Here is a 24,881-nt window from a genome sequence, read left to right as displayed (position 1 = left end):
CTGCAATTTAAACAAACCCTCACACAATCATTTACATTACGTGTTAAGAAATTAAGTTACACACCAGTACAACCTTTATAAAAAGTTAGTCTGGAGCCCTGAAATAAATATGTTTGCATCTGGTTCTCTAACAACCCAAAAATATATATTTTGAATTTGAATGTATGAGTGAGGAATGATCTGTATTGTGGTGGTGTGTTTGGTCTTACCACAACCTTTTCCTTTGCATTAGTGAGGTAGTTGTTCACTCTAGTTAGTCAGACAGCTAAGCAAGGGAGACACTCTGAGTCCATATGACTCCACTGAACAGACTGTTGGTCAGTCTGTCTGTTAAGAATCAGGCATGAACACTGTGCACCATAATTATCAACCAGCTGGCCTTGCACAAACATTCACTGCAGTGATAAATAAAAATATTGTGGAAAAATAATTTAACTTTTCATGATTTATTGATAGATATTCTCCCTCTAGCTATTAAAATCAGTAACCTCTAGAAAACCCTCTATCAGTTTGGCTGTAGTTTCGATTAATTCTGTCCTTTCAGCGGCTGCACAGAGCAAGTCAGCACAAGCATCTAATTTCTCAGAGATAGAAAGCAGGAAGAGAAGCACAGTCACCTGACCGAAACAGCAACAAAGAAATTGTTCAACAACTATTGGTCAACAACAGCTCCATATGAAATTCACATTGTCATATTTCTGTGGTCAAAAACAGAGCCCATGCTGTTACACAATCAGAGACGAAGACCAACTAACCAAACCCATCAGTGTTTGCTCAAAAGAAACAGAGAAACAACAAGATTTATGCTAAGATTTCCACAGCATTTTCAAGGGCCTCACAAAGGGTTAATAAAGCAACTTCCCATCCTCTTTTTCGTTTCTTCTTTCTGGGCAGACCATAGTCTTTATGTTTACTTCCTGTGCAATGCACACACTTCCATATGCCCCACTGGCTCAGCCCATGCACGGAAGTTCAACGGAGTTGAAGCCTGAAAATACACTTGCCAACTGCTGTGTGAGATCTGATACATTCATGGGATGTTTTATCATTCATAACCACTGCACTGGAGATAATCACTGTCACAGTAAATAATCTCAAAATATAACTGTGTATTTTGCATCCTCTGCAATTGTGTGTGCATGCCACAGCAACAGGATGAGTCACTTCTGTTGAAGCACTGTCATTGTAGGATATGACTTAATCAAAAGAGCATTACATTTCATACCTCACTGAGCCGCTGAAGAAAATAAATGTGTGATATCTGTAATAACAGATAAGACAGACACAATCTAGAGAACCTTTCATCCTTCTTTATGTTTTGCCCAAATACGAGTCAGACACTGGCTTTTAAACCACAGACGACCTCTAACTTTGAGTTGCACTAGTTTACAAGTTAGTAACAGTTTTTAGGGGGAAAAAACTCAGGTGGTTTCCAGCTAAAGGGACTGGTGGAGTCAAATCCTCCCATCACACATGTCAAGATCTCACCTCCAGGACTGGTCCAGCTCCCAGTATGGTCCTTTCCACCCCGCTGGCATAGCCCTTCTGGCTAAGTGCAGTCAGGCAGTGGATCAGGAAGTTGGTACTCTGGGTTTTGCCTGAGCCACTTTCCCCAGAGATGACGATGCACTGGTTGATCCTCTTCCTGAGCATAGCATAGTAGGCCACATCTGCGATAGCGAAAATATGTGGCTCCAGTTTGCCCAGCTGGTGGTTTTCGTACATCTTGACGTATTTAGGGTTGTAGATGGGCAGGAACTTGAAGGGGTTGATAGCAATGAGGATACTGCCTGCATAAGTGTAGATCTTTTTCTTGTAAAAGCGTGTGCGCAGGTTGTTTAATATGCTGTCCTCATTGAGGATGGGGAGATTGCAGAGGTCTGCAAAGTCATCCTGTGGAGGGGGAAGGAAGCCCCTGGCGGCTAGCCGCTGTGCCTCCTGCTCCTTAATCACAGACGGGAGGTGGACATAATGAATTGTGCCATCATGGTTCCTCTCCTGGAGCATGGACAGGTAAAGAGATAAAAGTCTTTAATTATCTGAGACATTTAAAAACATTCTGGGTTCTCTCAGTTTTAAAAAAACAGTCAAAATAAGTTTAATGATAATGGGAAACATTATGTATGTGGCTAATTTACCCGTCTTTGTTGTTGTATTTTTCCATCATTAGCTGGTAATTTGTTATCTAGGTTGACTACTTGTTTTTGTTTCTCAGTAAAAATAAAAATGAAAAAAAAAGCAGAAGGAAGTACTATGCAATAGTCAAAAGGTGGCAAGACATTTCTCAGTGCTCAACATTCACTGAGTCTGACTGCAAAGTGAACTGCGTGCTATCAACTCTACCTGTAGTAAGAAGTAAAAGCCTAGGCTCTGAGGGTGTTGTTCCTGGGCTTTCCGAGGCCACAGCAGAAACCTCTGTGCTGGCAGGTCTCCGGCCTCTAGCACCCACTCTTCCCCGCCACATTCCTTCACCTCTGCTAGCACATACATGCGGCCAGGGTCCAGCCCCAGTGCCGTGGCAGCGTCTGAGATCACTGAGGCTGCTGTTGCATCTTTCTGCACCCTGATGAGAAGATAAAAGGAATTACTAACTCAGATTGAGCAATATCATCATAGTTGGACATTAACTGTTGATGCTACTTTTCTAGTCATAACACTACGGCACTCTTACCTGAGGTTGCAGCAGGTGGTGGACTGAGCAGCCAACCGTGGGTAGATCTGGAGCAGGTATGAGCGGCCATCGTGATCGTTAGGGCTAGCTGGCCCACCTCCCCCCCCTCCTCCACCTGCGTTCGTTGCCATGGTGGCAGCGCCATCTATGACACTCATCCTGAGCCAGGGGGAGTGGCCTCAGCATGCCGCACCCACTGCTTCCCTCTCACCACGCAGCACCTGAAAATGACAGGTTGATTGATCAGAGACAGTATTTCTGTTTACTTTTATACATCCGTGCTTATAATATTGATACTGGACCGTGATAAAAGGGGGCTTTTGAAGGGCACAGCAGAGAACTCTGTAGTTACAACATGTGGGATGAAAGAGAGAGGGTTGACTCTCACGCCAACAATTAGCTTTCCTATTCCAATAAACACTCAGCACTAGTATAATGCCAGCAGAAACAAAGTATGATAGCCCAGAAAGTGAACAGCTTCCAATATAAAGCATTGCAGCTTTCTAAAAGCCTAAACAATGCGTCATTGCAGCTCTGAGCTAGCATTTTAATATGCAAACAAAATAGTTGATTTTCAAACAAAGTCTCAAACCACATGGGAAGCTCATCCTTGGTATTTGACCCTCTAAATTTTACATTCAGAACATGATGAAGCTCTGTTGCAGCGGTGTGTCTTAGATTAGTCTAGAAAAGAGGCCTATACAAGTAATTGTGACAGTTTGACAGGATACAGGCCTTATAAATTAAGAACAGGTCATTTGTGAGGCCTGTTTCCTATCAAGTTATTTACTTGCCTTAAGCTCTTTCTTTGTAATCAGTGGTGTATTATAAAAATATGTTAAAACTCTGTGAGCAAAGTACCCCAAGAAAAATACTATTCTCTTATACCAAATCAATCACCAGTCACCACTGAAATGAGAATCAGGTGAGAAATCACATACTGTAAGGTGAGAAATCCTGACTGTACTTCATGTTGTGTCGGAGCAAAGATAAGTGTGATGTGCTAACTGTATACTACGAGACTGTACTCTGCTAGGCTATAATCACATCACTATTCATCACAACTCCACATGCTCAAACTTCCCATTATTTTTTGATGTAGAATACAGCTTGGTCCCAGCTTGGTTAACATCATTCTGGAAAGGCTTCTTAGAGTAGCTACCAATATATTAGTTGAGGCGATTAACACAGGATGTCATTGCAGGTGTTGTCTTTTCCACAAAATGTTTAAAGTGATCTCTCATCTTTTTAATCCTCAGCTAAACTTAAAATGTCTTTTCTTAACTGATGCCAAAACAGAATATTATTTCTAACAATGTGACAAGTAACCAGAGAAGAAAATTGAATATACTCAAAATGTGAAGCAAAAATATTTTTTCTTAAAAAGTAGCAACAAAATATGTGATGTACAGAATACAAACAATCATTGATTAAGACAAACTTCAAGATAATTTTATTCTCTGCGTGTGTAAATGGAGTGAATGTTACTAGTTTGTGGGTTTCCTCATATCTAAAAATACACTTAAGTCGTCAGAGCAGGTCGAATGAAATCAAACTGCACTTCCATTTCAACAGAATAAAAAAAGCAATATTGCTCTTGCTCTTGCAAACACAGTAGACTGGACACAGGGCTCAAACATGTGCATCAGGGCTGGTGATGACTCAAATCTAATAACACTGCAATGCATTGTTATCATATTACTTGTAAATAGCTTTGCCACTGAAACTTTACCATAGGTTGCAGCTGCAGATGCTGCACAGAAATTGAACCCTTCCGCTCAATGATAGGAACCAAGAAGCACATACAGAGAACACTTAGGGTAAACCACAAATGGTGTAATGATAGCACATTATTCACTCTCACAGACAAGACACCTACAGTGTTGTATGACGTACAACTTGGTGGCAGGATGAAGTGTTTAGCACATTTTCACCACAACAACTTATCTCTTTCCCCACTCAATTTTCTCTGCCTGGCAACGTCCCAACACCAAAGGTCTTACAACATCACAGAGCTCTGAGCAGACCATTAACCTAGAACAAAGTGGAGTTTTGTTCAGTCCTTACTACGGATATCACTGATTTCCTGACTGGGGTGAAGCTGCCTTGAAGATATATCAGGGTCTTTTATGAACCAAACCACAATAAACTAAAAGGGGAAGATTTCTTATTGATGTATCACATGACTGGCATCTGTGCCACAAAACTCATTGGAGTTAACAAGGTCGAGCAGCCATTCTTTGAGAAACATGTCTTGTAACTGTTTTATGTAAAGTCAAATGAGGTGTCTGCACAGAGCCCAAAGGATACTATACGACAACACCCACCCCAGCCACAGTCTCTTCAGCCTGCTGCCATCTGTCAAAATAAACAGAAGTATCTGCTGCCATACCACCAGACTACGGAGCAGCTTCTTTCCTCAGGCTGTGAGACTGAGTCTGAATCCTTAACATCTTTAACACTCCACCATTAAAAAAAAAAGTTTTTCTTTTGTAGCACAAAGGGACTAGAACTTGCATTTACAACTCTGTGTTGTTAAGTGACAATTAAATGAACCTTGGAAACCTTAAGAAATTACCAACGGGCCATCAATGGCTGACAGTTTTCAGGCTTTACTTCAAACCAATCAGTATACCTAATTTGTGGTTGACGGTGTAAAATCAGTAAAATCAGTAGATGTGGCTTGTAATAAAAACATGCATAAGTATGTACATCCTTCCTTCTTGAATGTGACTAGTTCTACTGTAAGCAGTCATTACCCGCGTTAACCAAAATTTCCCTGGTCAAGCTTTAATATAAAGTTTAGATTCAACAACAACATTTACATGCTGTTCTGTTAAAGCTTAACAAGAGTTGCCATCATGCTGAACTTCTGGTGACATCACACATCTGTGTAAAACAGTCTCATGTTCTTGTATTTTAAAGAAAAAAAATCTTTTACATATAAATCTATAGAACCAATGTCAGGAGTTTCGGGCAGAAAAACCCCTGCTTTTACACAATATAATTTTTTATAAAGTTATTTAAAAGCGTATACATCTCACTTATTAATAACAAATCCTTCAATTAAGGTTGGAGACATAATTTACCTGTTGGGACTAAAAAAAAACATAACAGCTTGAGTTAACCGAAAGATGCTAGCAAAGCAAGACAGTATATGAAAGATTTCGCACATCTCTGCATTGTAAATCAACCAGCAGCTGTATACACGAAGGTGACTGTTCTTGTCTGTGCAACATCACAGTGATTTGGTGTATAACTCCACAGTTGGGTTCATCCATGTTGGAGGAGCAGTTTTTACACAGCACAATCTACTGTACAGTAGCGTCAGTAGAAAATGGTGCTGGGCTAACACTGCTCTGTAATTAGCACTCAAATCATTGTACAATCATACTTGTTGGTACAACTGCAAATTCACTTCACCCTACACCCAAATTACTGACAGTTGCTGTGGTTACTTTGCCAGGCTGACATGACGACAGCTTTACATCATCACTGTTGAACATAAAACCCGGTCAACAACATTATGGATTCTCAACTTTTTGAAGTAGTGCTGATGTATTTCTGGAATCATTCATTGTATCATCCAGCTGGACTTAAGCTAAAGTAATATGATCCAGGTTAAGGATGTCTGTAACAAAAATTAAAATAGAATAGTGATCTATACTTGAGTGTGAATCATACAGACAGCAGCTGGGTAAAGTTTAGTCTAATGATGGATCATGTAACATGGCTTCGCATCAGTAATGCATGCTGTCTAAACTGTAAGTCCCTCTTGGGGAAACAGAAACCTGGTTTAAATCACTGTATGGCAGGCAGACTCCACTGCTTTGGTAACCCGATCTCAGGTCGAGTCCTGTAAGCACCGAGTCCTCCAGTTTATCACATTTATCATTTGAGCAGAGACAGTTTATTTTCTTAGGTTGAAAAACAAGAAATGTTATAGTCTGAGATATGCCTGAAAAAGCAGTGTGAGGGAAAAGAGCCTCTCACAGACATCTGCATGTAGTATTATGAAATCAAGTTCTCCATTCCACCAAAAGAAGGTTTGTTTTCACTGAAACTTTCCGCTGACTGATATAACCAATTGTGCTCATGTGTTCAGTGGAGTTATCAGGAATAATACACACACACATACTAAGTACCCGTGTTACAAATTAGCTCAGATAAGAGGATAGCTCATTTCAATCATGAGCAATATTGCGTAATGGTAGCAAAGATATTGTTGTCTCTTCCTCTGCGTTTTAATCATGATGGGAACTTTTTTACGAAAACGGAATCACAACAATCCTACCTAACAGTTTCATATCTTTAGAAAGAATAACCAACAACACATACCAAACCAAACCACATGGGGCTGGCTAGTAAGTGGTCAATGTATCTTCTACGTGTTGACATTTTCCCACTAACTAATAAGCTCATAACAAAACCGGTAATCCCGGTACACTGGCTTTTTTTTTTATTCATGCTTTTTTCACATCAAAAACATTTAATTGATGAAACACGAGTTGACTTATATTTTGAAGTAGGCTAGTTAAATGCAATGTGTCTCATGAGTTTAGCACTGCTACCGTTCATAAAAAATGTGTCTACAGAGCAAAACAACAGGTTTTTCGACATTTTTTGGCAGCGAATCAATTTTATATATTGTATGTGAGAGAGTAGTTTTATACAATCTTTGGGAGTCAGGGAACTGCCGCTGCTTCTCTGTACTGTGAGTCTGCTGCTGGTGCTGCTGCTGCAATGCTGTAATTGTAGCGGCTGTCGTTCAACTAAGTATTGATTTATTAAGTAAAAACAGCGGTGTGCAAGTAAGGTAATCAGTGTATGCCCGAACACCGACTACAGTGGCAAATACAATTGCCTCCACTGAACTTTTGCATTCTTAAAAGCTGCTTTCAGACACTTTTCTTTTGTTTCAGTTTCTGTTTGTACATATTCATGAAAAGCAATAATAGGAATCTGTTGTCTAACACATGCAAAAGGACAAAAACTATTACATGCTACAATGGACCAAATCTTAACAAAGCCAACCCTGGAAACATTTAGGTCACAGTCAAGAATTAGAGGAAAATAGAGCAACTTGAGACTCATGAGCTTGTGCGTTTGCCAGGCGAGCTGACCACAGTCCTAAAAACATGCAAGCCAGTAAAATGCCAAGGCATGCAAAACTGCAGAGACCACAAAAGACAGCATCATCATTATCCTCCATCATGAGCCCTGGTTTAAATCTGTCACTTTAACTCCTGAGCTGCTCTCTCAACTAGTTTCAAAAGAGAAAAGCTACAGTATCTGTGTGCGAGGTAAATCTTTTCATCTCAGTTTGTGTGGGGAGAAAAAAAGAGGAAAAAAGGTAGTGACAGAGATAAAACTGAACAAAGGAGAAGAGAGGAAGGCGGAAGAAGAGGCTGAGAGAGGGAAAGGTAAACATCTAATAGTGAGACAGAAAAGAGAGAAGTCCCAGGGGACAATCAAAGGAGACGGAGGCTTTGAGATAATGCAGCTTCCTCCCTGTGGAGGAGATCCTCTGCAAGGATGCCCAGCATTCCTCAGATAACACCTGGGGTTGTCTGCTTTGCGTAGGCTTAGCCTGGCACTTTAGCTGCTTACTGTGGGTTGATGGGAAGAGCACAGGGCTACAGATGAGGGTAGAGAGGGACTTTTTAGCTGCTTACTGTGGGCAGGAGGAGGCATTAACAGCTAACAAGCTCTTGAAAAAAAGACATTTTCTTAAAGGCAGTACAACTCATCCCCACTGGACTCACTAACCCCACCTAACCCCTCATTATCCAATCAGGGAGAATAGGATTGCAGTAAATTAATGCCACTGTACATTCATCACTAAGATAAATAATGAGTTTACACACAGTTATGTTACTCAGATGATTTGTCAACAACAGAAATAGAACAATAGAGTACAATGAATTCAACAGCCCGTACTGTACCAGTCAAGCTCTATTGAAAAATAAGGGCTGTATTCGAATCCACCTTCTACACACTGCAAACGAATGCATTAATTTTTCCAATTTAGCTCCTGTTAGATTCAAATTCAATTTTGTTAAACTACACATGTTCGTGTCTGGACTGATTTTCAATCCTGTGTTAGACTTGAACTAATAGAGACAGTTGTCTTGGGGTCAATTTTTCAGCCATGGAGCGTTATGGCCGGTTTTATATGCTATAATTCTAACAATTTTTAAAGACCAAGAATACAGAGAATGGTGTACACAACCACTCAATCTGAAAATGTGTCACATGCATGCACTTAGGAAGAATGAGGAATAGTAAATACCCCTTTGCCAAAATGGAAAGAGAGGGAAAAAGCTGCATAAAAGAATCCCTCTTCTAACTTCATTATAACTGAAGCTGGAGTTGGCAGTAAATGCAGGAGTTGTTTGACAGAAGCGAAATAAGCCAACCAGGTCTTACTCACTGTCTCCCAACTTCTACTCTATCCTCTTCATCCACCTTCAAAGAAAAGCTCCACCCAGAGAGAACAGGGACAGGGGGAGGGGCAGTAGTAAGTCTAGAGTGCCAATTAGTGGAGAGAGAAAAGAAATATTTTGCCTTTATATGGCCCGTTGTTGTAGTGTTTATGAACTCACTAAGAGATGTGTGAAAGCCTTAAGTGTTATGCTCTTAGGCTGTACTACAGACAGTAAATTTTCTTCCTAATGGACCTCCCAAGACTGGCACCCACACTCATACACATTTATATATAGACTGTATAAACAGAGCAGACAGTCACTGCTGAGACACCAGCAGCTGACTGTATGATCTGGCAGGAAGTGACTGACCCACTGACACATAGAATGTTGATAAACTTCAGCTAGAATATCCCTATTTTAACTCTCTTTCTCACTCCTCATCCTCCTGTCTCCCTCTTGCTGTACACGTCACACTATAATACCGACATGAATACAAAGAGGTGAACCAAAAGGAAGTAAGTTATGAAGTCAGCAGTGTGTGTGGACCAAAGATATGGTGACTCCCAGCATTCCTCTCCAGCGTCACAGGAGGAGGCCTGATAAATCTCATGAGTCAGAACTACAAGCAGCTCCTATCATGGATGTAACCAGTCACGACATGGCAGCAGTTTGAACTTAGGAATGCTGATCACTGTAAAGCTAAATGTTACATTTCCACCCGCATTTATGTACCCCCTCGTTAGATCTGGAAACGAAATCATTCTGTTTGGTTTAAAAACGGATTTAAAAAAAAAAAGGATACTTGATCGTGACCCTGTTGTAAACATTCTTCTACGTTACAAAATTTAACTAACTGTAAAAATACTTGGTAGACAAAGGACATGTGGTAGATGACTTCAGATAAATTATATACTTCTAGAGCAAAAACAATTAATCGATGAGTCAATCAACAAATAGATCTGCAACTATTTGGATAATCGATTAATCAATAAAGTCCTTACTTCAAACAAATATGGCTAATATTTCCTATTCTCAAATGTGCTTATATAGGTATTTATCACTATTTTCCTACATTTTATAGACTAAGTGATTCATAAATTATTTGAGTAAATAAAATCAGATTATTTGCTAATGACAACTAAGTTTCAGCATCATATACTTATACTATTATAAATTATATACTCATGTGGATACTTGTAAAGGCATTTTATTTCCAATTCTGTAGTCATTTCTAATATAAATCAAAATAAAATAAAATAGAAATAAAATAACCATAACACACACACATATTGGAAGCAAGCTGGGGTTCAAGAGAGCCTAGAGTTTGGAATGAAACCGCCAGCCCAGATGAATAATGGTTAACCCACTTACCTAAGGAAAATAATCAATACAAATATTTTTTGTAAAAACAGCGAAGACAAATGTATCATGAGTAAATTGTGCTTCTAGAGACAGAGTCAGCAAGCCCCCTGTATTATAAATGTTGTGTGCATTAGCATTGTAAGTTAGAGTTTAACACAAACAACATACTGAGCAAAATAGGGGGGGAAAGGCAACGAGGTAAAGAGAGGTCATGCAGGGCTTCATGAACACAACAACACTGAGTCCTTGTAAGAGCCATTTCACATCAACACAACACTCTTAATTTCATTGGAAATATAACCATGAATGAAAAAAAGCAAAAGGAATCCCTTCAACTTTTCTCTGGAGGACCCAGCCCTGTACTAATAAGGGTAATGAGTAACTGCAAGGCTACAGAACCCTGTCATGAGTGTTGTAAAAGAGACATTTCTGGATCTGACTCACAAAGGATTAGCAAAGTAGGTGTAATTGTAGAGACGAGTGATTGTGAGTATGTAGTAACAAGGGATGGTTCAAGGAAATCCGTGAAAAATTAGAATGATCCCTCCCTCTCAAGTAGTTTCCACGTAAGATACATTTTTCCATACTTTTGGCCAATATCACAATGATACTGTGTCCTATGTAGCTTGTTAAAAGGCTTTGTTGAAGCTATTTCTGACATCTTTAAAAATCTTCAGACCTTGACTAGAACTCAAATGAAGCTCTGTGGGTTTAAACAGCACTTCTGTCAACAACATGTGCTTGTAATGATGGACCCGCTGAAGGCTTCGTAGGGCTGGGGAGGTTAACCATTTAAACATCTGCGCTCAAGTTAAACGTAATCATTTTGTTTTACACTGAATTTCAAACATTTCAAAATCCCCAGGTTCACGTACTATACTTCCAGGGTACATCTGTGTGCCAGGCTGTAACGTCGTAGACCATGCTTCTTTCCTCTCCCAGGGGAAAGTGGAGCTGGGGCCACTGAAGTATCCATCACCACTACAACTCTCTCTGCATGACCTAATGGAGATGAGAGGGGCTGGCTCCTTGCCAAAGCAGGCTGCATTGTCCTCTGGGCACAATGAGAGACATAAGCAAGGGAAGTACAGATTCACTCTGTGTGTGTGTGTGTGTGTGTGTGTGTGTGTGTGTGTGTGTGTGTGTGTGTGTGTGTGTGTTTGTGAGTGCTCCCTGTGGCTTACAGCCATGTGTGTGTGTGCTCTCTTAGGGATTCATAAATGCACTCAGACTTGTGTGATAAAGATTGCTCCTGTTGCTGAGTGGTGGTAAATCAGCCTCACAGTTGAGGCTCTATAGGAAGTGCAGATGCACCCAAAATGGCTGTGAATGGATCAGAGCCCTCCCACTAGAGCCATGTGGCCTATTCAAAGATGCAGCCTTTTGTTTAAAACCTCAATCAGGGAATTAACTCATCCAGCAGACACCAACTGGGCTCAATAAGACAAACACAGATAGAGAGAGAACTAGGAAGAGAGAGTGAAGGAAAGGGAAGAAAAGGGGCACTAACAGCTCATCTCCTCCCCCCTGTATTTAAGTCAGCTCCCAGGCTGGCCAGCCACAGACAATAAAACCAGAGCCGAGGAGCATCTGCTGCCTCCGTCTCAAGAAGAGTATAAAGGAGAGAGGAGCCACAGGGATCCAGTCTTTGACTTGTTGATATTACCCTATTCATTCAGTATGGAGCACAAGCTCATGGTCAAAATCCTCTTCTGTGCCACAAGTAAGCTGTTAGAAAAGGAGTATGGAGTACAGACAAAGACATCACAGATTACATATTTAAGCCAAACTCTCAAAAAATAAACACCACCATTTGTTATCTCCCCCATCACAATTACTGCTTGGTTTTTAAAACTATAACCAAAATTTAAGCTAGCCAGCTGTCTGTCACAATGAATTACCTTAACTGCGATGGACAATTCTAATCAATTATAACACGGTCGTCTGAGTACACTCCATTGATCTGCCACTCCAAATATCATGTGTCTGAGTCATGTATTGACAAACTGAAGCGGGCTGCTGTTCATTTGACATCCCTCGGAGGTAGGTATGACCCCGAATCACACACAGATCAGTTCAAGTCAAGCGAGAGGGGTAAAAACACACACACACACACACACACACACACACACACACACACACACACACACACACACACACACACACACACACACACACACACACACACACACACACACACACACACACACACACACACACACACACACACACACACACAAAATGGATAGCCTACTTTAAAACAACCTGAGATCATGGCTGCTTGTTCTGCTGTATAAGCTCCCTCCGCTGTTGCTTGAGGCTATCCAACATTAGTTTTAGCCACAGCTTTATGAACTCCTACTTTATGTACATTTCACAGCAGGTCAGTAATCCAAGAGGCCCGGGTACAGCCTTACAATACTCCCTCATGTCTCGCCACCCATCTGCCTCAGCTGTACCACTCAACTGCACCACTCAACTGCTTCCTTAACTGTGCCTCTTTACCACCATCTCTCCTGTCATGTATTTCACAGAATCTCCACCAATGCTACCCTCCAATGCCTCCCCTTGACCTCCCGCTGGTCACCCCCCTCTGTTGCCTAACATTTGGCACTGCTGCTTTAACTCAGTCCAGATGCCAAGCCACACTGAGCAGAGGAGAAGCTCAGTCTTAAGGGAACTCTGCTTATTATAAAATCATGTCCTGGTGTTTTTAATTTACACATAATGACCCTTTACTATTCTGCCACCCAGACCTGAGGGCACTGAGCTGAGTGGAAAGGCCAACAAAACAGATTTGAATGAAACACTAAATATTTGTGTTTTGTGTTTCATCAAAAAAACAGAGCACAACCTTCATGCAAATTCTCCCCAAATAATATCCCAGCCTTGAACGTCTGCCTTGCAGCGACTGACATCCCAAGGTCCTTTCATCCTTGAGATTAATACTGGGACGAGACGATGTCAAGCGACCAAGATGGTTGAGAGAAATGTATGTTTTCAATCAGTGTGATGAGCCGAAACTCTAGATCCAAAGCAGCAGCATCCACATGAAACACACCAGACGAGTGAGGCCATAGCATGTCTGACTTAATGCATCCCAGAAGGCTCTGCTGAGTCTGATTGGCTGTTTTAGGATACCACGCTGGTTGGTGGTGACTGGGGATTCCGGAGAGTTTTCCGGTCCAGTCATCTCAGCCATGTTGGACTAATAGACTAGTTGAGACCAGCGGTGGATAAACACAGTACAATGGCAACATGTAGGACACATGTATGTTCATCCTTAGTATTATAGATTTTCAGGGGCTGGCCAAAATAACATAAACACCAGTATGGTATAATGCAATCGTCCATAAATCCCACTGATTCCACTTTCTTTAATGGGAATACTTGCTTGTTTCCCCAGTGTTGTGTGACAGTAGAATCAAAATCTCTGGGCTTTGAAGTTCTGGTCAAACGAATAAGCAATTTGAGTATATATCAACATGGGTTTAAGATGCTGAAATGGGACATTTTGGATTCTTTTATATGTAAATGAGCAGTGAGTTGTAAAATTCTTCATATCTTACTTGCCCATTTTTGTTTGTGGAAATAAAAACAAAGGTTCTTCAAATTGATGCAATGGTTGAGTTTCATTGGGGCAGTGGGCTAACTGTCCTGTTCATGTTTTTGTGTCCCCCGCCTGTGAAAGCAGGCCACCTAAAGATGTTTGCTCCTCCTAGCATCAAAAAGACAGTCTAAAAAAATGCTAATATTTGCACAATGTGTTTATTTATTTCAGGTGCATTTGATATGAGGGAAGCAGCGGCTGCTCAGGATGGTCTCCAGTGACGGAAACACTTCCTTCCCAGCCAGCGTGATGAACTACAGGCACAAACACACACAAACATACAGTATGTCATCTGGAGATGTGGGGCAGCTGCAGGCAGAAGTCAGGAAGAGGAGAAAAGGAAGTGAAGGGAAGGAGGCAGACAGAGGGGATTATTGTACACGCTCGCTCATGTGGGCTACCCTGCTCTAACAACACTTCCCAAACACATGACTCCATTGTAGCACCAGAATAGTCACTGTACTGCCCCAAGTTCATACTTATTTAAAATCCCTTACTCCTGCTGCCAGTAACACACGCAACACAACCACTTTTCTTTAATTCCTAGGGGAAAAAAATGTTCAGACAGTGGTACGATGCTGAAATCTTGATCTCAAAATGCCTTGTTTGTAGTAAGGTAGGGCTTATTATTTTCATTATTGATTAACCTGCAGATTATTTTCAAGATTAATTGTTTAGTATATAAAGTGTTAAATTTTTTTGTCTTATAATCCTCATCGCAATTTTCCCAGAGCCCAAAGTGACATCTTTAGACTGCTTCATTTGTCCAACCAACAGTCCAAAACCCAAAGACCATTCATTTACTATCATGAATGACAAAGAAAAATAGGTAGCAGAAGATACTTCTAACCTATAGCTAACTAAAGCCTCTTCCCTCCGCTATGGCACCATGTTTTAGTGTGGGTGGCTCACAGCAGTGCCAAAACCATGCTCTACCAACTAGAAACACCTGAATGTTTTGTGATATTACTCACTCTACATTTTATACATGCCTTGACCTCAGCTTGAATTTATAGTGGGACAAAAAGCAGCAGGAGGGCTAAAAAAATTAAGAATGTGTAATGAAGGGGAGAAACAAAGGGCAAAAAAACAAAATCTCAGACATTCTGACATACAAAAGATTATATGCGGTGCAGCAAGTATAATCTATTGAAAACATCTTCCCTGTGGTGTGTCCTGATGATGTTTGGGTGGCCTGGCAGATCCACAAACCAGAGAGTGGGTGATAAGCATCTTAGAAAGGATAATGTCATTCTAACATCCAGGCCTATGGCGACCTTTTTCTAAATCTACCCTTCTACTATCATTTTAAAAGAAGTGGACCGAACAGAAACAGAAGTGAGGAACAAAACTAATGGTAGTAAGAAACAACACCACTGAAGCTATTTTCTCCTACTGCCCCTTTCTTTTCTTCTGTACGGATCACATCAGGGCTCTGAACACTCCCCCTCTTCCACCTGAGCCAGACATCCTCAATGATTTCTGTCAGATGAAATGTAATTTACATATGGAGTCATTCATCAGTGACCAAGAGTCAGACGCCATGTTAAAAATAGAGCAAAAACAAACAGAACAGAGCAGAACCCAGCCAATATGGAGCACATGGCCAAGGTCTACTGTTCCTCTCTCTCTACCCTCAGCTTGTCTCTTTCTTTCCATCTCTTTCCCCCATCTGTGCCTCTCTTGTCTGTACTTTTCTGTGCTTTGCTTTTTTCGCTTTCACTTCTCTTGTCACTCTCCACAGCCTTTAAAGCATCCAGTGGTAAGACTGAGCTGCAGACTGGGCCAAGGTTCTAATGCTGAATACAAAGAGCGATACATGCCCAAAAAATATTGTAATAATATATTTGATCTTGAAATGTAAGTCAAGGCTAATACTGCTTTTCCACCCAAATTAATGGGTCTACGGTTTTGTAAACGTGGGTACACCCGCCAAAAATCGCCTACTGAACCCATTCCCACTTCCCGTAGGCAGGGCAGCCTGTCTGTGATTTTTATCTGAAATGTTACGTTGTATGTCACTGACGTCACGTTTCACGTCACAAATGCGCAGGAAACAGTTGTAACATAAGAGAAGACAAGAGTAGGCCCATAGTGAAGAACACTCAAAAACGGTGGATACATTTAAGCGTCACAACCCCGCGCGAAATGACTAATTTCACTATCAAATTATGATAGTGAAATGAGCCATTCAGTCCAATAACATTTTGGAAAGCAGAGAAGAGCCACGTGATTAAATTATTTCATCCCCCTTCAAGTTAGCCGGTCGCTAAACTGGAAGTTAGCCGGCTCCATTGGTGATCCAGGTATTTTCATAGCCAGGAAGTCAAACTTTTTCAGCTTCAAAACACCACTGAGCAGCTTTAATAGGAATGAATGGGGCTCTGCCTCAAACACTGTCCAGTAATAAAACGTCCTTGAATAGACTGCATCCCAAATTCCTTATTAACGCCCCACCACCGGATGTTGATAACACGTGTGCATGGCAGAATGTAGTGTGTTCACCCGGGTCTTATGTTTAGATCAAAGCCGAGCTGAGGTGATAAAACCTGTGTCTACTCCCGTGAGTCAATTGACCTGGGTGTACATACCAATTTACACATTCCCATTGCACACAAAAGCCTTATGTTAGCAGGTTTAAGTGGGATTTTTGACCAGTGAAAAAGGGGTATGACATACATCACCATACAGCATTTATACATCATGAGGCCTTGTATTTTCCAAAATGATTAAGCTTCCTTTGGTTATGTTAATGGTTATGATTACATGAAAACATTATTTACAATTTTACTCTGAAGTTTCAAACTTGGGACAGTGGCTTGGTAGCACCTGTCGCTCTTTGCTGCATGTCATCACTTCTCTCGCCCTGTCTTTCTTTTCCTGTTGAATGAATTCATAAAAGGTAAAATCTTAAGTTAAAAACTTAGATACCCACCTAGAAATAATTACAACAAAAAACTTTGTGTGCTTCCAGTGGTGCTACGTGGACTTATGTATGCTTAAGTTCATCACTGTGCCACTTCTGCCACTGTCCTCTGTAACACACTGGCTTGCTTCCACCCTGGCAGATATAATGGGAATGTTTTGTCACCTCTCTACCGCCTTGCCTGGCTGCGTTTATTCATTTTTTCCTCAGTTCATTTCAGAAGGAGTGAGTAACGAATGACGTTTGAGTCCATTTCCTTGGGCTTGTCCATAACTCAACGCAAGATGTTAAGTCCAACCCAATTTGTCCCAATACACTTACGCCTTTAAAAGAGGATTTTGGACTAAGTATTAGATTAGGTGCTGTTTCATTTCCTTTAAAGAGTCTTAAGACTTCAGGTTCATTCTTAAAGCTCTTTCCTTCTCAGTATTTGCATCTCCATAATATGTGTGGGAAATGCAAATGCACAGAAAAAAGGAGATCACAGCTTGAACTTCAATTTTCTTGGTCATTACACAGTCATTGTGCAATGTGTATATTTACCTCCATCACACAGGTAGGAGTGTACATAATTACTGCAATACTTTAAGTGCACTAAAACAACCCCAACTACTTATACAACATCAGGAATTCAAAGTCTGATACATTATGGCAATTGTGTGACTTCTGAAAGATCAAGTGGGTGAAATTAGACCGGTGATGCCTGTTTTGAATTTACTAGAGGCAGTACTTTAGTAGTCCAATTTAGCTGACAAAACAAACCTGTAAAACGTTCGTATGGCTACTTTCTTTCTGCTTCCTTCAACTGTTGGAAGAACTGATCATAATGTCATTATGATAGACATTTAGGTAACAATAATAGGAGATATACCGAAGACAGTATATCTGCCTGGCCCTTGTTAACTATGCCTTTGATCCTTTTTTGACAGTCATCCTCAGAGATGGACAAGCAGAGCAACAGCAAATAAAGCCTCAGGGTGTGCCCTCTCTCTGCCCGTAATCCAGAGCCAAGGGACAGGATCAGTGACCGCAGAGAGGATGGAGGGGGAGGTTATAGCACTCACCACAGCCATCAACTAGTCAGTCAATCTGTATCCACACACACACACACACACACACACACACACACACACACACACACACACACACACACAACATTCTCCTTCCTGAGGGTGACCACTGCAGCTGAGGGGGCAGGGAGTGAGTGACAGAAAGGTTTCAACTCAATACGACAGACATGAAATCTGAGATACAAGCACAAATTGGGTATACTTTGTGCAAAAGGTTGCATGCACTGTTGACCAGCAGTGATACTGACGCATGGAACATGTTTTCACTTCAACAAAGTAGTTTGTTGGACTTGATGTCATAATCTGTGGTGGATAGTTAGTATGTTTTTGTTTGGTGGCCCTGTGAGGCTGCTGCTTAGTTTTGGCTGACAAGTTGCAGGCTCTAACTGGGAGATGTTAAACCACAGGAGTCTCTGCTGGAGCGAAAGCCAATGCATCAAAATCAGTGACAGAGCAACTCATTCCAACTCATGTCAAAAAAGCATAACAATCTCTGAAAAAGCTAAAATCCTTTTGGAATTCAGGGCTGCTGCTACGTGTAGTACAACTAGTAAAACTGGATTATTTTTGTTATCTCTCACTTTATAATCCATACCTTTGAATGTGATGAAAACTAATGTAAACACTGTTGATGTCACTACTTAGAAGAGAGTAACAATAAAGTTTTCAGAAGTAGATCTTTTAACCTAAATGCCAGATGAAATCAGTGTGCTCAATCTGCCTCTAAGTGGGTAAAATATGTCTTCTGTGACATTGACAAACCACTTTTCACTTCACTGTGGAAAATTCTTGAGTTGTATATTTTGCTTAAAACTTTTGCTCAGCTTATAACTGGGCCTATAATCAGAATCTAAACAGGCAGATCTGGTATAATCATAATCATCACAATCAAGCTTTGATCCCAATTATCTTGACTTGGATGTGTTTGGACCCCGCAATAAAGGCACAACAAACAAATGTACTGCAAGTAGGCCATCCCTAAACAGCGGGTCTGCCTTTTCCTCACTTATACCCTATCATTACTGCTGGGTCTATTTTTAAAGCTCATAAATTCAGCTCGCCACATTGAAAGAGCCAAGTTACCAAGGAGTATGTGGAATTGATGACTTTAAAACCTCACCACTCTTCCTCTCTTTACCTCTCCTTGTCTACGACTCACGCAGACTGCAAACTTTCTCCATCTGGTCCAGTCTCTCGACAAAATACAGGTCACTGCAAATCCACACTGCAAAGCTCAGTTAACAGCTTTCTGCAGAATGCAAGGCTATTTTTTCTCCCGTCTTTCGCCACAGAAACGCAGACCCTAGAGCATTCCTGTCACGTTACTGCACTAAGTGCTGACACACTGTACGTACACAAAAGCATGCACAAATGCACACATACTGGTGTCCCATTTCTCCTTTCTGACCTCCTTCTTTCCATTCACCCCTTCCTGTCTTCATACACATACCCAGCTCACTTTACTGAGTGAGAAGGTAACACTGATGGGAATCTTTCAGTTTTCTATTTAAATCAGCTGTCAACAATTGTTATGAAAAGATATGGAGATTAAAATTTCTCAACGGATGAGTGATACTGCTCTAGTTTAAATACTGAATCAGCCCACGGGTTTACAAAATGCAGAATGACACCTAACACAGCCCATCCTAGTGTTCTTGAGCAGCAGTGTTAGTAACAGTGTGATACAGACATCTTCCTGATGAGCACGGAGGTAGCAGAAACACAAGCCTCTACATGTTTGACTTTCTTTGCCAAGCCCTTGGCAAATGGCAATCAACTCTTCAGTCTGCTTTATGTAGTAGCAGACAAACTGACATTTTGTCAACACTCTTTTCTCAATATTTGTATTTCTGTACCAACCAAACATGCTTTCTCTGATCTGGAGAGGCATCTCTGCAGCACTACAGTCCTTCATTAAAAGGCTGTTTGTCACACATTTTACCTTCATCAATAAAGTGCACTGCAGCTTCTTGCAATTTGAATATTGCACTGGCCATATTGCGTTTTCAATTATTTGACGATTAGATATGCCTCAAAATAGATGAGTTAACCGATTTATCCGTCCTACTCAGGATGTTCTGCATGGCCATGTGACTGCAGGTGTATGCGTCATTCCACAGGTGGCCTTCATCATCTTGATCCAGTACACCAACTGCACATGGAGACATTGCACATGCTGCTAAGGGACTCTGCAGCCACAGCACACCATGGCTCAACCTGTTCTTCTGTCCTTGTTCTGTCAGAGACCTAAATTAGTCATATTCCAAAGCAAAAACCAAAAAGAGGAACAAAGTAACTGGAAAAAAACTTTAAGACTGAACTCATGAACAGGGTGACAACACATTACACAAATTACATCTTTGCTTTGAACTAGGCAAACAGACAAAATACATAAAGCAATTTTGCATCTATATTTTGTGTTGTCACAATCAGTTGCAACATGAGAAACTCGGCCAACCTCTTACAATCTACAGGTCTTATGCATAAAAACCAAAATGTCGACTGAAACCAAAACAAAATTCCAGTGTGGTTGACATAGCCAACATATAGCACATCAGACAGCCATCAATTTGGCCTAATTTTCCATCAAATCATGAGTCAACAAAAGTTGTGAGGAACAAAACAGAGTTTCCAAGTAATTTGAGAAACCCACAACACATTTGATGCTGAACACCCACAAGATAAGATAGACACTAGACAGAAGTGTTGACGGATCCACTGCAGCCTCCACAAAGTTGCTTTCACTAACGCTTAAACAGCCTACACATCGCTGATTTCATCTAAAAATACAATGCTCATATGTAGCTAGCTACCATAAATACACCTAAGAATACCGTGTAAAAATAACACATTCTTTTTTCATTACCAGTCTAAATTATTGTTGATTTTTACATTTTTATAAACTGTCTTGCTGTCTGTGGTTGTGGTGTCACGGCAGAGAGCAGCTTGCTTGATAAGCACTGCATTAGGAAACAACTTAAGTTCCTCTTATGTGGTTCAGGTCGATGATCCAAAACAGCTACAGGCCTAAATGCATTAAAAACTCTGGCATACTACAATAAGCAGGACACTGCCCCTACAGATAACACCAGCAGCTCTGTGGACTGTTAAAACACACAAAGCTTTGCTGACATAAGGCTGATTTATAGGGTTATTATCTGTGTGTGAGGAAATTAATATTTCATAACACACAAGGTAGGATTTAGTGGCTCTAAATAAATGCAATAAATCTGAATATGAAAGCTGAGTCTGAGAAAACCCTTGAATCTCTCCTCTGAGAAATGTTGGCCCAGCTATGATTGAAGCAATTATCTTTTCATCCGCAGTTTCACACAATTGCATCCGCCAGGATGTGTAGACCAATTACAACTCAAGGCTGAGCTGGAGACATAATTGGTCTTCCTTCCCCCATCCCCCTTCTTGTCCTCAACCACTGTCAGCTCTGCAGCAGGGTTTGCAGAGTACCAACCATTAGCAGGAGGCCATATGGTCCTTTTCTTTCAAAGATGGCAGAGAGCTATTCTGAGGCCTGTCAGAGTATTTCAAAGCACTTTAAGGAGGTATAGGATAAAATTGGCTGTATTGCAACATAATTTAAGGGGTTTCTGTTTGCAATCATTTAAAGATAATGGGACAGTTATCTTAAGTGAAAACAACACATTTTGCTTAATATTACAGCTCCAATACATCATCATGCGGTCATACCTGTATAATATCTGTATTCAGCTACCTGCCCTACCTTCCCTTTTAAATTTATAAATAGTTACTATAATTGAAACTGTGAGACAGGAAGCATTTTAATAAACGGGGATGTGACTGTTAAGCTTTCTCTGAGGGATTAGAATGTTAATTAGATTTTGAATATGACAGATGGGGACCTTGATTGAATTGAATATGCTGATGCTTGGTCCACAGCACAGTGTAGTTGGCAAAAGCTACACCACCACCAGTGGGCTTACAGGTGCTGCACACACATCCTCTACACCTTCACATGCCTCCTGTGTCACTACCAATTACAAATGAAGGTGGCATTTTCTATCAAATTACCTTCACTGTCATTGATTACTTTACATACAGTGTTTCAACAGAATCATTCTGCCATGCTCATCAAGGTTATATTCGTTAGCTTTACTGGCTATTACATCTATGAATTAATATAAATAACAGACATACAAGTCAAATATGATGCATAAATGAAAAATAATCAACATTCTGTTTGATGTCACTTCATGAGTTTAGTCTTGAAGACTTAAATTAATGGCTGTGCTCTTCTTTTTAATGAGATGTCTTTTTAATGAGTTGTCACTTGCACTTATGTCCAATGCAGATGCGTTGTAGTTGATAAGCTGTGGTTTGCTTTTCTGAATCTGATAAAAGCTGATGAAAATTGGTCCCTGACTGTTTTGTAATGGGTATTTGTTATTATTATAACTATCTATTCTACAATTTGTGTTAATATGCTTTAAGAATCAAGAATCATGTTTATTACTATGTGGGTTTTCACGTTTGAGTAATTTGCCTTGGTGTTTTGGTGCATTAAAGTAAACATAGTGAGTAGAAAAAAAATATAAAGAAAGATAAAAAGCAAGTATTGCATGTCAAGAAGTATGAACAGGAAATTACAATCAAAATAAACTCAAAATAAAATTAAATAGAATAGATAATTCCACCCACTACAGGTTGATGCTCCACCTACTTGTTTTGCAGGGTCACAGTATATTTGCTGTGCATCTCTAAACCCTCCAGCAGGTGAATATATTGAATTTTCCACTCTTTAGTCAATTTTATAGCCATTTATGAAAGCCTGGGTCACAACATGTGGCTCATTAAGCCATAGAGCTGCCAGGGTGACAGAGAGGAAGTGTAAGTGCAATGTTTTCACCATGAGGAAATAACTTGCTAATAAGGCCACTGGAAGACCACAACAGTGTCTTCAGACTAAACGAAATCAGAAAAATGGAAAAAGGGAAACAGAGTGGGAAAGGAACTTTCGAGTGGAGTGCATATGTGTGTAATTTTAGTGTTCCTATGTATGATGACTTTTTTCCACCACCCAGACGTTAGTCATGTAGAGAGAGCTTGGTCCTTCTCTGCAGCCTGCGTGGAAGATTGTGTTAAGGTTTGGCCAGTGTGCTACTGTATGGACAAAACAGCTACAGAACGGTCACATCTGTGTGTTTCTGAATACATTTACTATGACATGATATTTATCAACATTTAAGCCACATCATTATGTTAGATATCCATCCCATATCATAACATAGATAGATTTGTAGCATCACTGCTGTTGTATTGTACTACTTCTTCCATCACTGACAATCAAGGCTGTACTCAGCCATCAACTGTGCCCATGGAGGGCACATAATAACAGTTATGATACACTGGTAATTTGGATAAGTTGTAGTTTCCCTCTTCTAGACTATTCTGGTTTGCTTTATGTCAAAGACTAAAAAAAAACAAAAACCTGTAGAGCTTTTCGTGAAATCAAAATGAGCCTTGTTGACTGTAACAAAACAGCAACCCACTGACATGTAGGTTAGTCACATTATCAACCAGGCCTGAGGAAACTGCACTGCAACAAGTCAGCCTACATTCTCAGCTCATTCACACATTGGGTGCAACTATGCTACTGTGGCACTGTCCGAACAGGCAGACATGCAGTCATCGACTTTTATCATGACAGTCCGCCAGTTAGTAAAGCTAGTACAAAGCTAGCTCCATTTTAGCTCCGAATGAGACGTTAAAAAACTCCCGTGACAAAAGGGTTAAACGCTACGAGCCAGTGTGCTACTTCAGAATAACTTCCTATAACTTAACATCTCTGTCAATGCAGGGTCTGGTAGTCACACAAAATTGAACACGTTACCAACAATAAACCAAAATATGTCGACAAATTCATCAGTTTGCCATATACACTTTTGCTTCAAGGAACACGCTCGTACAAAGCCAAGCACACAAACAAACAGCATTTCCCGTACCTTTCCCGGCTGTTCTTCTCATTGTCTTGGTGTAATCCTTGACTGGTGAGAAAACAAATAACAACCAAGTCGCAGCTTTTCGGTTCGTGGTGTGTTTTCGTCCTTTGAAGAAACCCAACAGTGACTTGTACCAACCGGGCTAACAACGGTGGAGTCCCAGACAGATAAGACAAAGCTCCCGGCTGAGTCAGTTTGAAGGTTTGAAACCAGGGAGGGGAGAAAATAAAAAAACGAACCGACAAGAAAAAAACACCCGGAGCCTACTCACAGGCTTGTATTAAATAAAGAAGAACGGCCTCTGGTATAAACTAGGGTCAAAAGTCCACTATTTCCTGACAGACTGTGTGGGTACGGACCGGCTAACATGCTAGCCTGTCGCTACTTCCTTTCTCTTTGCCTAAACAGAAGCAGTCTGAGCGGTGAAAAAAAAAAGTTGAGGAAAAAGGCAGCGACCAGATTCTATACAATGAAGGCACCCTGTTGCTCCGGGACATTTATTGAAGAACAGCACCCCCTTCAGGATTACAACGGTGGTACTACGCGTTGGCACAAAGGCTGATGGAGACATTTTTTAAATTTTATTCAACTAGATAAAAACTCATCACAGTAACGATAGCTGCCAGGTTTTGTGTGATGACGGCTGATTCTGGATCCAGCCACCTGCAGTTAGTTTCAGTTGAACGTTCTGTTGCTAGTAGAGACCACTACTGGCAGTTCACCAGCAGTTTAACCCTGAGTTCAACTGTCATTTCAGCGTCCTCCATTTTGTCACATCTTTCATCGAGCAAATGTTGACAGTACATCTTTTATCTTCTCTCCTCAGCGGCCTTCTTGCA

The 24,881-nt window shown here is 40.7% G+C and overlaps 1 protein-coding gene across 4 annotated transcripts in view; it reads right to left on the bottom strand.

Annotated features, from left to right (window-relative positions):
* Positions 1-24,411, bottom strand: part of LOC141004388 (myosin IXB) — a 59,388-nt gene extending 34,977 nt beyond the window's left edge. For all 4 annotated transcript variants that reach the window (XM_073475843.1, XM_073475844.1, XM_073475846.1 and 1 more), the window contains exons 1-4: positions 24,046-24,411; positions 2,672-2,892; positions 2,344-2,563; positions 1,489-1,998 (exon numbers count right to left, since the gene is read on the bottom strand). In XM_073475843.1, coding sequence (XP_073331944.1) covers positions 1,489-1,998; positions 2,344-2,563; positions 2,672-2,829 — 888 coding nt within the window. In that variant the 5' untranslated portion in view covers positions 2,830-2,892; positions 24,046-24,411. The remainder of the gene's footprint in view (positions 1-1,488; positions 1,999-2,343; positions 2,564-2,671; positions 2,893-24,045) is intronic.
* Between the last annotated feature and the right edge of the window lie 470 nt (positions 24,412-24,881).

This window comes from Pagrus major, chromosome 11 (assembly GCF_040436345.1).
Source record: "Pagrus major chromosome 11, Pma_NU_1.0".
In the NCBI taxonomy this organism is placed as follows: domain Eukaryota; kingdom Metazoa; phylum Chordata; class Actinopteri; order Spariformes; family Sparidae; genus Pagrus; species Pagrus major.
The sequence above is the reverse complement of the archived record's forward strand: the minus strand, read 5'-3'. Positions and strand labels throughout refer to the sequence as shown.